The 13,565-nt window shown below is 44.7% G+C and overlaps 1 protein-coding gene across 1 annotated transcript in view; it reads left to right on the top strand.

Annotated features, from left to right (window-relative positions):
* Positions 1-13,565, top strand: part of LOC138510049 (uncharacterized) — a 731,668-nt gene that overhangs the window by 575,145 nt on the left and 142,958 nt on the right. Inside the window, exon 10 of the mRNA XM_069625466.1 lies at positions 12,842-12,884. Coding sequence (XP_069481567.1) covers positions 12,842-12,884 — 43 coding nt within the window. The remainder of the gene's footprint in view (positions 1-12,841; positions 12,885-13,565) is intronic.

Raw genomic sequence — 13,565 nt, 5'->3', positions numbered from 1 at the left:
CTTGAGCAAAGAGGTATGGAACACCGGGTGCACCCGTTGAAGACTCTTGGGTAAATGTAGCCTGAATGCTACTGCATTGACTCGAAGCTAGGATGGGGAAAGGACCCAAATATCGGGGAGCAAACTTGCCAGCATGAACCCATCGAGGTAGGAATTTTGTGGATAGCCAGACCAATTGCCCTGGGTTCCGTTCAGGATTGGCTAGCCTATTCTGATCTGCCCACCTCTTGTGGGTCTGTTGACGGTTCTCTAATGCCCTTCTTGCCATGGTGTGGACCTCTTTGAGTTCAGTCAACATGTTATCAATGGCTGGAGTTCCCGTAGATTGTACACCTGTCCATGGTATTTGTTGAGGATGGTACCCAAAGGTGCAATAGAATGGGCTCATTTGGATGGAAGTGTGATAAGAGTTGCTATACGAGAATTCAGCTTGATAGAGGAAAGAAGCCCACCTTTCCTGTTTGTTGCTGCAAAAGCATCTCAGATATTGCTCGAGACTAGCGTTGAGTCTTTCTGTTTGTCCGTTACTTTGAGGATGGTAACCAGAAGAAAGAGCCCTGAAGAGCCCTGTGAATACCGAATTGTTGACATAATGTGGACCAAAATTTAGAAGTGAATTGAGTGCCTCTGTCGGAGACTATCGTTCGAGCCCATGGAGACGTACCACATCTCGGAGAAAAATGGAAGCAGTCTCAGGAGCCGAAGGTAGATGGGATGAAGCAGAAAAATGCGCCAATTTGCTGTAGGAGTCAATTGTGACCATGATGGCCGTCATATTGCCAGAGCTGGGCAGGTCTACTATAAAATCCATGGATATGTGCTCCCATGGGCGACCGGGTAACTGAGGTTGTTGAAGTATTCTGAGGGGTTTGCCTGTTCTGTATTTATTTGCGGCACAAACTGGGCAAAAAGACACATATTTGTCGACATCCTTGCGTAGGTCGGGCCCCAGAAGCGACAACTGATCAGATCATAGGTCTTCTTGATACCAGTGTGTCCGGAGTGGGGAGAATCATGGCACCATGAACAGACCTGTTCTTGAAGCTTCTCAGAAGGAAGATACAGAGCCATATCATGATAGTAGAGATATGGGTTACTGTAACTGGAAAGCTGGGTTGTTGAGCATACTGAGTTATGAGTTTGTGAAGAAAAGGTAACACATTTGCCATCACCTTTAGTTCTTGAAACAAGAGGTTGTGGCCTTGGTAGAAACCTGTCTCATCTCCTTGACTGCGTGAGAGGGCATCAGCCATCTTTTTTGCTGATCCAGGTATGTATCTTATTTGGAAATCAAATTGGGAGAAGAAATAAGCCCATCTGGCATGTCGGGCATTAGTGCTCTCCATTTTTGTAACACACGTAGATTTCGGTGATCAGTTTGAATAAGGAAACTGTGTGCCGCCCCCTGAAGAAGCTGACGCCATTCCTGACAGGCTAGCTTAATGGTTAAGAGTTCTCTTTCCAGAACAGAGTAGTTACGTTCACTCTTTGTCAGTTTCTTGGAAAAGTATGCAACAGGGTTGGTTAGTCCGTCATCTGCTTCTTGTAATAGAACAGCACCTACAGCTCCTCCAGAAGCGTCTGTCTCAAGTATGAAAGGTCTATCTTGATTAGGTTGCACCAATATTGGTGCGGAAGTAAACACATTCTTGAGACGAGAGAAAGCTTCTTTCTGTTCTTGGCCAAATTGGAAACCTACCCCTTTCTTGAGTAACTCTATGATGGGTAGCATTAGACTTGAAAAGTTGGAATGAATTGGCGATAAACATTTGCCAAACCCAGAAATCTTTGTATGTCCTTGACGCACCTTGGTTCCTTCCATTCCAGTATAGCCTTAATCTTACTGGGGTCCATCTCTATACCATCCTTTGAGAGAATAAACCCCAAATATGAGACTGAAGTGACCTCGAACTGGCATTTCTCTGGCTTCACTAGGAGTTAGTTGGTTTGTAGACGGTGTAGAACCTTCTTGACCTGATATCGATGATCCTGGAGATCTTGAGAAAATATCAGAATATCGTCCAAGTAGACAACTACTGAAATAAACAACATATCTGAGAATACCTTGTCAATGAATCTTTGAAAAACGGCTGGGGCATTTCCTAGACCAAACGGCATCACTTTGTATTCGAATAACCCGAACGAGGTTCGAAATGCGGTCTTCCATTCATCCCCGTTTCTTATTCTGAGGAGATGGTACGCTCCTCTGAGGTCCAGTTTGGTGAAATATATTGCCCCTTTAACAGCTTCCAATATGTCTCTTATCAGTGGCATTGGGTAACGGTCTCGGGTGGTGATGTGATTGAGTCCTCTGTAATCTATACAGGGCTGCAATTCTGATGAATCCTTCTTGGGGATGAAAAACAATGAAGCCCCACTGCAAGACCTTAATTCTTGGATGAGTCCATTCTGTAGATTAGCATCTAAATAGTTCCTTAGAGCCTGACTCTCAGAAAGCGATAATGGGTACATTCTTCCAAAAGAGACGACAGACCCTGGGAGAAGTTCGATGGCACAGTCTTCTGTTCTGTGCGGAGGTAAACGTCTGGGTATGGTGTCCTTAAATACCTCCGCATATTCGTGGTATTGAAGAGGAATGGAGGATATTATCCTGGGGTTGGAAGGTCTGCTCTCAACAATCCCTTCCTTGCTCTGAGGAGTAGTCATGCAATGAGCCTTACAAAAGGAGGAGTCAAAACTTACTCGGTTGGAAGCCCAATCTATGTGGGGGTTATGCTTCCTCAACCACGGCATTCCGATCACCAGAGGAAAATGTGCTGCTCGGATTAAATCAAATATCATCAGTTCTTGGTGTTCTCTTAATGCCATCCGTAAAGGTACGGACTCCATACTTATGGGTCCAGAAGACAATGGAGTACCATCAACTCCTTCAACTGGTATCGGCTTCTTCTTATGTTGTACAGGCACTCGGTTCTCTCTGGCCCAATTGACATCCATCAATTCGCTTAGGACCTGTAGTCCATAGTTTGACATGAAACACCATCAAACTGTTATCCTCCTTTACTTTGATGGGTCTTGGGAGATAGGAAGGATTGTAGGCTGTTCCCCTGACACCTCCCTTGCAAAGGACCGGGGGCTGTAGTTTTCCTTCCATCATGGAGGAACATCTGGACAATTTCTGAGCAGATGTTTGGAGGAGCCACAATACATACAGAGACCTGAGTCTCTACTCCTCTTTCGTTAGGCAGGCGTTAAGGGTCCACGGGTGGCTCCTATCTGCATAGGTTCCTCCGTAGTTGGAGCTTCTCTGGATGGTGGAGGAGCAGGGTTAGGAGACGGAGGGAATAGTCGAGGTATTCGTCTTTCCTGTCAGCGTTCAGATAGCCGGAATTCAATCTGTAAGGAGAGAGTCATAAGATCTTGAAAGGAGGGAGGTCGTGCTACTCAGGCTAATTCATCTTTTATATCCTCGTGGAGCCCTCTTCGATAAATAGTCTGCTTAGCTGAATCCGGCCAGTCCGCCCTAGCGGCCAATCTCAGAAAGCGGGAGATATATGTTTGTACGTCTGTGGTTCCTTGTTTGACATCAAGAATAGCCTCAAACGAAGTGTACAGAACTTCTGGGCGGTCGAATCTCCCCTTGAACTGTTCCACAAATCTGTCGTAATCATTCAGAGCTGGATCGTTATTGGAGACCAGAGGGGTAGCCCAAGCTAGGGCATTTCCTGTTAGGTTTGCAATAAGAAATCCCACCTTGGATCTGGCCGTTTCATAGGCATGGGTTCTAAAGGCGAAGTACACCTGGCAAGCGTCCAAAAAATCCTTAAGACCTCCTGGATAGCCGTTGTACTTACCAAATGACAATGACATGGGTGGTAGGTCACCCTGATCATCTTTGTGTAGCACTACCTGTTGACGTAGTGCAGCGTTTTCAGTCTTGAGAGATTGCACCTCAACAGTGAGGCTTTGCAGGGCAGTCACTAGCTCTTGGTATTGTTCTAGGGAAGCCATCTGTTTGGTAGGGCGTTGTATTCTGTCAGAACATGCCCTGCCCTCCTCCTGCTCCTCACCTAGTCCTTCAGGGTCACTGTTCTTGGACAAGGATGACGACTTCTTCTGGGGTCTTTGAGCTTCTCTTGGTGGCTTCTCCTTTGATCTCCTATCGTGAAAATAGGGTCTGGCTCCCTCGGAGGCCACCTTGACAGGGATTGGGACCTGTCTTTGGGGGACTCCGAGGAGCCAAACCCCAATGTTCAGGGAAAAAGCCGTAAGGCACCAAAAAACCCTGATGTAGTGTCCTTCTATGGTTAGGTCTGACTCGCCAAGGGGATGCACACAACAGGAGGAAGAAGTCCAAATGAGAATTATATGTTGAGTCTTGAATTGGATAAGAAGAAACACTCCGGGGTGCAGATCTTGAAGATGGCGAAGGAGAAGAGGAGTTCTGCTGCAGAGTGAATCCGAGGAGCTGGTCTGGTAACTGACAAAGAAGCAACAGAACGCTGCAGCCGAGAGACAGAAGGGTATGGACTCACAGAAAGAAGGAGAGTCGGTTAGGAACACTTAGGTCGGTGAAAGCAGAGAAAGCATAGAAGGGTAAGGAAGTAAATCTTAAAGTGCCCACTTACCAGAAATAGATAGATCCCACGAATGAAACAGGTCGGAACACGGAGGACCATAGAAGAAGGCGGAACCGATGGAGAGGAACCGAAAGCTAGAATGGCGGTGAACACTGACAGGGTAAGCAAAGAAAGGAGAACAGTAGTGGCCGAGCACCGAAAGGGAAGAGAAACACAAGATCAAGTAGGGAGCACGGCTAGGGAGCCGGTCGAGACAGGGAGAGAGAGAGAGATAGAAAAACTCTCAAGGAAGACAATGGAGGGCTGCTAAATGAGGTTAGCTGTGGAGCGCTGAGTATCGAAGAACAGATACAACGCACCGGGCGGTGGGCGGGGCTTGGTAATATACACACGGCGGCCATGATAGGTGAGGACTAGACCGCCTCACAGGAACTCTAAACGGCATTACGTTTCCAGTAATGCCAGAGTTTCCAAGGTCGAATCCTTAGAGAGACACACCAATGTTAGACTCTCTGTAACCTATCATTGGGCCTCATTACGACCACCGTTCATGCCGTCCTGCGCATTATGAGTTCTGCTTGTGGGTTCCTTCCTGTGCAGCCCCCGCGAGCATAACTCGTTATTGCACCAGCACCGTTATCAACTGTGCCGGCGCATCCATCCTCCCCACCCATTCTGCCCTATTGGGCAGATCGGGGACCGGGAGTCTGGCCATACCGCCACCCGCGAATGGGCAATTACCGGCCCATTCATCTCCTAATGGGCCAGTCATTGCCCAATCGCGGGAGGCGGTGCCGGTAGCGAGCATGGCAATAGCCATGCCTGCTTTACAGGAATGGCTACTGTCATGCTCGTAATGAGGCCTATTGTCTTTCGTGCAATCCTTAATGAACATTGCAATCAGCGGACATGTTTGTTACCCACTAGAGACTCTAGTTTCAACTCGCTAAGTGTTGGCACTAATAAGTTTAAATGCAAGTAGTTTAAAGCCATATCGGACTCTAATTGCTTTCAGACTCCGTTTTGGTAAAAATAACTTGCGCATTCAATGTATTTCTGTTAACCCATAGAAAACAGTCTGAGAAACGAGCTAAAGAAATATATCTGTGTTTTCGTTGCTGTGCTAGCTTGGGAACTGGGGAATTGCAGAGATCCACCATCTTATGCTAGTTTGCGGCGATATTATTTGGGATGCTCTGCAAACCCATTTGTCTTGGGCAAGTCAGGAGATGGCACTTAGAAACACTCCACAGGGGCAGAATGTACAATGGTCAGTGATTCCTGGTAATGGTGGGCTTTAACAGCACATGGCAATGCAATCAGGCATGAAAGCCACTCAATGTCGTTAACCATTTTGGATTCATGCCGTGCAGAAGCCCCCAATCCAGACATTGGAACCTAATAGATTTTCTGGGTCACTGATTTTAAGCAATCAGTGGTGCTAAATGGCTGACATATTTTCTGTCTAGCACTGACGGTGGACCATTGCAAGTATGCTCAACAAGCTTCTGTTTTACAATGCGTTTCACCTGGTGCCTTCCATGAAAGAGAGGGTGTCAGGTGAAGTTACACTCCACAACTGTTTCTAGATTCACAGACTGACGTGTCGATATTGTGAGATTGGCATCATGGAAGGAGACACAGACGACAGATTCAATATAACTAAAAGCTTTTATCAATGAACTTTTCAGGATGGAGTATGGCCTAACTTGTCCAATAATAAGGTGGGTTTCCCTACCTAAAGAAACTAAGGAAAGTCAGTGTCAATATGTCCAACTGAAAAAAGTCTGTCTGTGTCCAAAACCTATACTTGCCCTCACACCTAAAACAGAACAATGTGTTGGGATGTCAACTATAAACTAAATAGTGTTTAAAAAGAAAAGTTCTGAGCTATTTCTAGCTCTGGCTTACGCTTCTGCTTCTCTTCTCCCAATGCCAATACATTCTGAACAATATTCAATTGACCTTCTTTTGGACTTTCAGCAATAAAGTTCCATACTTTTGTTAAGGTCAGAGTGCCCTTCCCCAAGGTCAATAAAGTTATGGGAAAATAAGACCCAGGGCTTCCCTCTCCAAGTTCAATGTAAAAAGGTAACACAAAAAGAAATATCTTGAAGCTTTGCTTTTCAATTGGGTTTTCCGCAAATCTGTATAACTCAGGGTTCCCTTGCCCAAGTCTGATATTCACCACTCTTTACTCTCTATCTTTCACCAGAGGAAACCTCCTTGTTGGTTTATAGGGGTTCTATCGTCTTGGCGCAGTTTTAGACCACACGGTCCACCCATTACAGGTCACGCAATCAGGAACCTGTTATATACTGGTAATAGTTCTTGATGCAACAAATAGTAGTTCTCTGGTCTTGGCACAGTTCCAGATCACACAGCGCACCCATTACAGGTCACGCAACAAGGAACTTGCAGGTTTCCATGAGTAGTTCAATATTCAATCAAACAAGTATGTTCTCAAATGCAGTTCCTTGACTTTCACATATCAGTGGTTGCTCACTCCTGACCGCAACTTTGCACCCAGGATCTTTCATTCACCTTAACTTTGCATTGGTTTGCAGGTCATTGTGCTATAGTGCAACAATAAACAAAGACAATCCCCAGAAGAATTGTAGTTCGTTGGCACTATTTACCCAGAAACCCGGCGCGAACGCGCTGGCGCGCATGGGCAGGCATAGTCTATTTCAGTCTGTGTAAGGAAGTGCAAGGGGTTGACGTGCGCGAATGAGCGTGAGTACACTTTCATTACTGATAACCCTCATACCACTAGGGTTATCCGCTCCATACCACCAGCTAGCGGCAGTAGGAAGTAGAAGTGAACAAGGCTGAAGGCCATAGACTCTCTAGTAAAGGAAAGAGGAAGTCATGGACCAAGCATACACCTTTAACACTAGTCAAAAAGGGAGGGAAGGGAAAGGAGGGAAAATGGACCACAACAATAGGCTGCAGAGCCTCAAAGTGGGGCTTCTTAACACGCGATCACTAAATAAACACGCGTACAACATCAATGACCTCATAAAGGAGAAAGACCTAAATATCTGTTGTATAACAGAAACCTGGCTAAAAGAACCTATCGGCCCCGTATGTGAAGCTGCGGTCCCAGAGGGGTACATTATGTACAACACCAATAGAGAGACGGGAATGGGAGGAGGGGTGGCCGTTATAGCCCAAGAAACTTTGAAACTCTTTAAAGTGGACTTTCCGTACATGGGCTGTGAAACCATCCACCTAAAATTAATTTATACACCAAATGATAGCCTAAATATTATAGTTATATACAGACCCCCCTCGCTAGTCTCAGACTTTGAAAATGAAGTCACCTCTCAAGCCTCAAAACTTATATCCGCTAATTCATCCAGCTTGTTATTGGGTGACCTGAACAGGTGGAGAGGAAATAAAGAGGATAAAGAGGCCATAACGTTGGAAAAAGCAATGAACAATATGCAATTTATTGTAGCCAACAATGAACCCACTACCCCCCAAGGAAACCAATTAGACTGGGTCTTTACTAATAACCTGAAAATATTTAACGTGCTCACAGAACCATGTATATGGTCCGACCACTACTTAGTCACGTTTGAAGCACATATGAATAAACAGGCACCGTACCCTGAAAATCCACACATTAAAACATGGAGTAGAAACTTGAAAAATCTTGGACCTGAGATCCTGAAATCATGTTTACAGAAAATTGCTGGTTCATTCGCAGAAAAGGACAACCGCGAGTGCATGCTGAGAAAATAAAACAAACACATGCAGGAAATGGTTGAAGAAAACGCTCCTCTTAAACAAAAACTGGTTAGGAAAAATAGCAACCATCAAAAGTGGTACAGTGAAGAGCTACGTAAGCCTAAGCTGGAAAAAAGAGCGAAAGAAAGGTCATGGCATCAACAGCCTACACCAGCTAATAAAGAACAGTGGGAAAACGCCAACCACAGTTATAGGAAAGGCATACGGGAAGCTAAAAGAAACCATTATAATAAGAAAATAGATGGAGCTAATAATAAAACCAGCAAAATCTTTGAAATCCTTAAAGGCTTCGAAAAACCAATATCACTTTCCCCGCCACACACTCCCACAAAAGAACAGTGTGATAAAGCCCAAGAAGCTTTCGCAGCTAAGATCTCGAAGGCACGTAAAAATATCATCCTAGCCAGAAAAGAAGGGGAGACCATAACCCTCCAAGACAAGACTAGCATTCCTGAAGGAAGCGAGAGCTTTAGATTCCTTCCCATATCTGAGGAAGAACTCTGTGAAATATTAGCCAATATGAATCCCACTTCCTGTGCAGAGAATATCTTACCCTCTAAAATTATACTAGACAATAAAGAAATCTTTGCTCCAGTACTGACTAGGATAATAAATGCCTCCTTCAGGGAAGGGGTAGTCCCAAAGGAAATCAAGAAGGTAACAATAACCCCCCTTAATGAAAAAACAAGGGTTGGATCCAAAGGACCCCAGTAATCTAAGACCCACAACCAACTCTAACTTTATATTGAAGGTCTTAGATGAAATCGCCACCAACCAATTACAAAAACATGTAGAAGACCAGAATTTACTACATGAACAGCAATCAGGTTTTCGAGCTGTACACAGCACCGAATCGGCGATGCTTGATCTTCAGACTCATACGTTAAATCTGATAGATAATGGCAATACCGGGATCCTTATGCTGTTAGACCTTAGCGCAGCTTTTGACCTGGTAAACCATGAACTCCTGCAGGAGGCACTGGCAAGAATAGCCGGGTGCTCATCCAAGGCACTGGAGTGGCTAGCATCCTTTTTGAAGGATAGAAGCGCCAGGATTCATTGGGGTGACATCTTCTCGGAGGCAGCCCCAATCCTTTACGGTGTCCCTCAGGGTGCTAGCCTGTCTCCCTTATTATTCAACCTGTACATGAGAGGTTTATGTGAGCTCCTAGAACAAATCGGCGTGTTCTTCACGAACTACGCCGACGACACGCAGCTTGTGTTTGAACTCAAAGGAGAATATAGCATAGACAGTGCCAAAATATCAGAAGTGTACAAATTGACAATTGGATGCAATGCCATTGGATGTGTCTTAATAACACCAAGACTGAACTGATGATTTTTGGGACTCAACAAGCCAGATCTAGATTAGGGACAGAATATCAGGCGTTCATCATTAAACAGGCCAAGATCTCAGTGATGCCGCAGGTCAACACCCTGGGGATGATTGTGGAAGCCTCACTAGGATCAGAGGCACAGGTAAATTACCTACAGAAAAACAACGCCTATTATATGCGACTCATGAGAGCCATAAGACCATTTATAAATGAGGCGAATGCGGCTACCATAGCAAGAGCAGTCATACTGTCACGTCTGGACTAGGTAACGCCCTACTGATCGGAGCCTCAAAAAGAGATTTTCAAAAGTGTCAGGTTATGGAAAACGACGCAGTTCGCAGCATTAGGAACATTAAAAAAAGGGAGCATATTACAACAGGCAGAAGATCCCTACATTGGTTAAGGGTGGAAGAAAGAATACTCTTCAAATCTATGGCCATAGTACACAGATGTGTGTATGGAGAAGCCCCGAAGTACATCAAAAAACATTTCACACTGTACATGCCCCAAAGGAGCCTCAGATCAGAGAACAAGGCTTTTCTGAAAGTGCCCAGAGCAAAGCGCGCGCATGGAGGGGGAAAATCCTTTCCAGTCATGGCCGCAATCCGCTGGAATAAATTACCACCAATCCTACGGCAGGAAGAAAATTACTTTAGTTTTAGGAAACTGCTGAAAACTCACCTCTTCATGTGAAAAAACCTGTATTACACCCGCATGTCAGGATAGTTTAAAACTCGCCCTACAATGAATTAACATGGATTTACCCCGCGCCCTGATGCCTGCGGGCGACCGGTGCGTTATAAACTAAAATACAATACAATACAATACAACAAGATTGTTCTTTTCTTTCACTTAAATTCAAGAGGTGCATGTTTTGCTTGTTCCATTCAGTTCAATGTTCAGTGTTTGCCTTTTTGCGTATTTCTTCTTAATCAGTATTCAATAAATGCATCTTTGCTTAGTTCGTTTAATTCGGTATTCCAAAAATGCTGCTTTGCTTGTTTCATTCCATTCGATATTTAATAAACACAACTGGGCTTGTTTGTTTCAAGGGATGCACCACTGTGTTCCTTTCATTCAGTTCAGTATTCAATATAAGCAACTTTGCTCTTTTCATTCAGTTTAGTATTCAATGGATGTAACGTTGTTGCTTAAACCCAACTGTGCGTCTTTCATTCAATTTGCTAGTCAATATAAGCAACTTTGTTGGTTTCATTCATTCTGGGATTCAATAAAGACAACTTTGCTTCGTTACGTAGACTGCTACTACATGTACAGTCTTTCGGAGCGTCGTGGTGTGTTTAAGTGTCCCAGACACTTACCCAAACTGTGTAGCTCCTCGTAACGGCATCTCCCCCTTTGTGGGAAAGCCTGATCGCCGGGCGTTTCAAACAGCCCGCTCCAGCTCTTGTGCGCAGCATAGCCCTTGCTCCTGCACAGCGGCTTATGCTGTGTCTTTCTTTTTCCCAGCTTCTCCTGCTGCGTCTTTCTCCTTCCTGGATTCTCCTTCCTGTTGCAGTATTCCACCTGTTAAACACCTGTGGTCTGGTGATGGGCTGCAGGTGTTCTTCATTGAAGGCTGCCTGACTCTCATTATAAGGACATGCCTGACCTTTCATCTTCTTCACCCCAGTACCAAAGTGGTGAGCGTACCGGTTGTCTTTTACTCTCAGTTGCTTCTTCCTCATCTCAGTACATTTAGGTGCCTCAAGAGGGGAACAAGGGTGGAATGCCTTATAATAACCCATACAGTTTATGATTGGGTTAGGCTGGTTGTGAAGAAGATAAGGGGGATACCTCACTTCCACTCCCCAAGGACCCTCTACCCAGGTGATCCTCCCTCGCTTGTCCACCCCCAGGGTCAGGATCCAGCAGCGATGGCCTTTCCCTGGCCACCTGCATAGAGGATCCCAGGGCATAGGGAGTGGGAATACCCTCAGGTCTCTCACATAATGCAATGATATTTTCCTTTTACCAACGTAAGGGATTTATTTCCTACTTTTGTTTAAATTTCCTCTGCTCTAGTATGTGTGGTCGGTACTTTCAGCTGCTTTTAGATACCAAGTCATGGCATGCCCTAAACAACATGGAAAAAGGGGGGCAGAGTAGTGGTCCACTTTCAGATGGGTAGTGGGCCTGTGTTAGGTATACAGAATGCAGAGAATAGGTGCATATTTAAATTTAACAAGTGGTATGGCCGACGCACAACTACAGCTTCTTCAAGCCTGGGTGAAGATTCTTCGTAGAAGCAGTGTTCTCTCTCAAGCCAGCCGTGGGCTCAGGTGGCAGCATGTGAACTCTTGATGAGTCTCGGGAGATATGTGCTAGCTGCACCCACAGGATTTCTGCGTTTACCTCGGAAAGTTTAATGAGACAATGCTTAATTATTTTTGGGAAACATCCTGTCCTGCATAAAGTGTGTATATTGTCATTTGGTCTGCCCTGCCACCTGTATATTGATGTAAAGGTTAATTGTGTTATGTGGCTGTGTGTAATCGTTGTATAACAATGCCAATCCATCGTGCTGTCCCAACACCTGCCCACGACTCCTGGATAATGGATCTGTCTCTGCATTTTACAGGCACATTTGGTATTGCCTTGTCAGCCACAGAAGCTCTTAACAAATGCAAAGCTTCTTGTTGAAGATCTTATCACTATTCAAATACATTCAAAACACAAAGGGGCTGATTCATGGAATTTGTGTGCCGAAAAACTGGGATTTGTGCCCCATTCTGCCCGCAAATCCCTGTTTAACAAATGGGGATTTGCGGGCGAAATGGCGCACAAATCCCTGTTTTTCGGCGCACAAATTCCATGAATCAGCCCCAAACTGTGTCGGTGCCTTTAGTGTGACCGTCTCTGTTGTAGCTACGCATTAGTCAAAACACTCCAAAGACCAGATCATGTGAAACATAGTAGTTAAAAAGGAGATCTCCTAAGTCGCAAAAAGGCATATAAGGGTCAACTTATAAGTTGTGGTGTTTGTGTTCTCTTTCCTGTTGCTTGTGTGCACTGGTCGCTTAGTGTGGTTCTTGTCTGAATGTCAATGTTTCAGGGGTATCCCCAGAATTACACCCCACACTTACAGGAATGATGACGAGGAGGAACTGTGAACCTAGTGTAAAAGACCAGACAGGTGTGCGTCTTAATGCATTCTGGAACAATCACGCTAAGGGCCTAACCTTCATTCTTTTCGTTGTCTCACAGATGGCTGGAAGCAATGGCCAGGGCTGTGCATCCTGTCAACCAGGTACGTCTCCTTTTACAACTTTTTTTTCCTGACCAAAACTGGAGGCGGGGGAGTGGGTGAATAGACACAGCAAAGGATGCTTCATGTAAATGGAGAAATGTAAACAAGACGATTTGCAAACAGCTTAGGGAAATGACAACTCAACATGCCGTTCTGGGATTTGGTTTTGTGTTCCAAGGTTTGCAATCCCAGGTGTCTTTAAATTATACATCTGTTGAATAGTTAATTACCAGCTCTCTCAGGCTGGAAGTAATCTTGGGTCTTTGTCTCTGTGTGAAATCGCCCTCCCGTAGTTACTGCCAAAACTCTCCACATGGAATGAATGATGTACCAAGAGATTCGAGCGCGCACCTCATCAGACACTTGTGAAATCATAATACTGCATGTTGCTAAAAATACACGTTGCTGACAGTGTGCATGTCTTAGTAACGCGAATACAGAGGCAATTACCCTTCTGTGAAAACATGTTGTTGCGTTACACTTAACTAATTTAATTCTTTTTAGTTAAGTCTTCATTCAAAAATGGAATCGATCGCATGTACTAAAGGATAGAGTTTTATTTAACTGTGAGATTTGTACAGTGTTACGCATAGGCAAATATACTTAAATATTTATAATTGAAAATATCCACAGAAGTCAATGTGCATCATCTGTTTTAAAATTTGGCCATGTTTCAATCCA

This window comes from Ambystoma mexicanum, chromosome 6p (assembly GCF_040938575.1).
Source record: "Ambystoma mexicanum isolate Mex_15411 chromosome 6p, UKY_AmexF1_1, whole genome shotgun sequence".
Classification (NCBI taxonomy): Eukaryota; Metazoa; Chordata; class Amphibia; order Caudata; family Ambystomatidae; genus Ambystoma; species Ambystoma mexicanum.
This window is presented reverse-complemented; position numbering and strand designations above follow the sequence as displayed.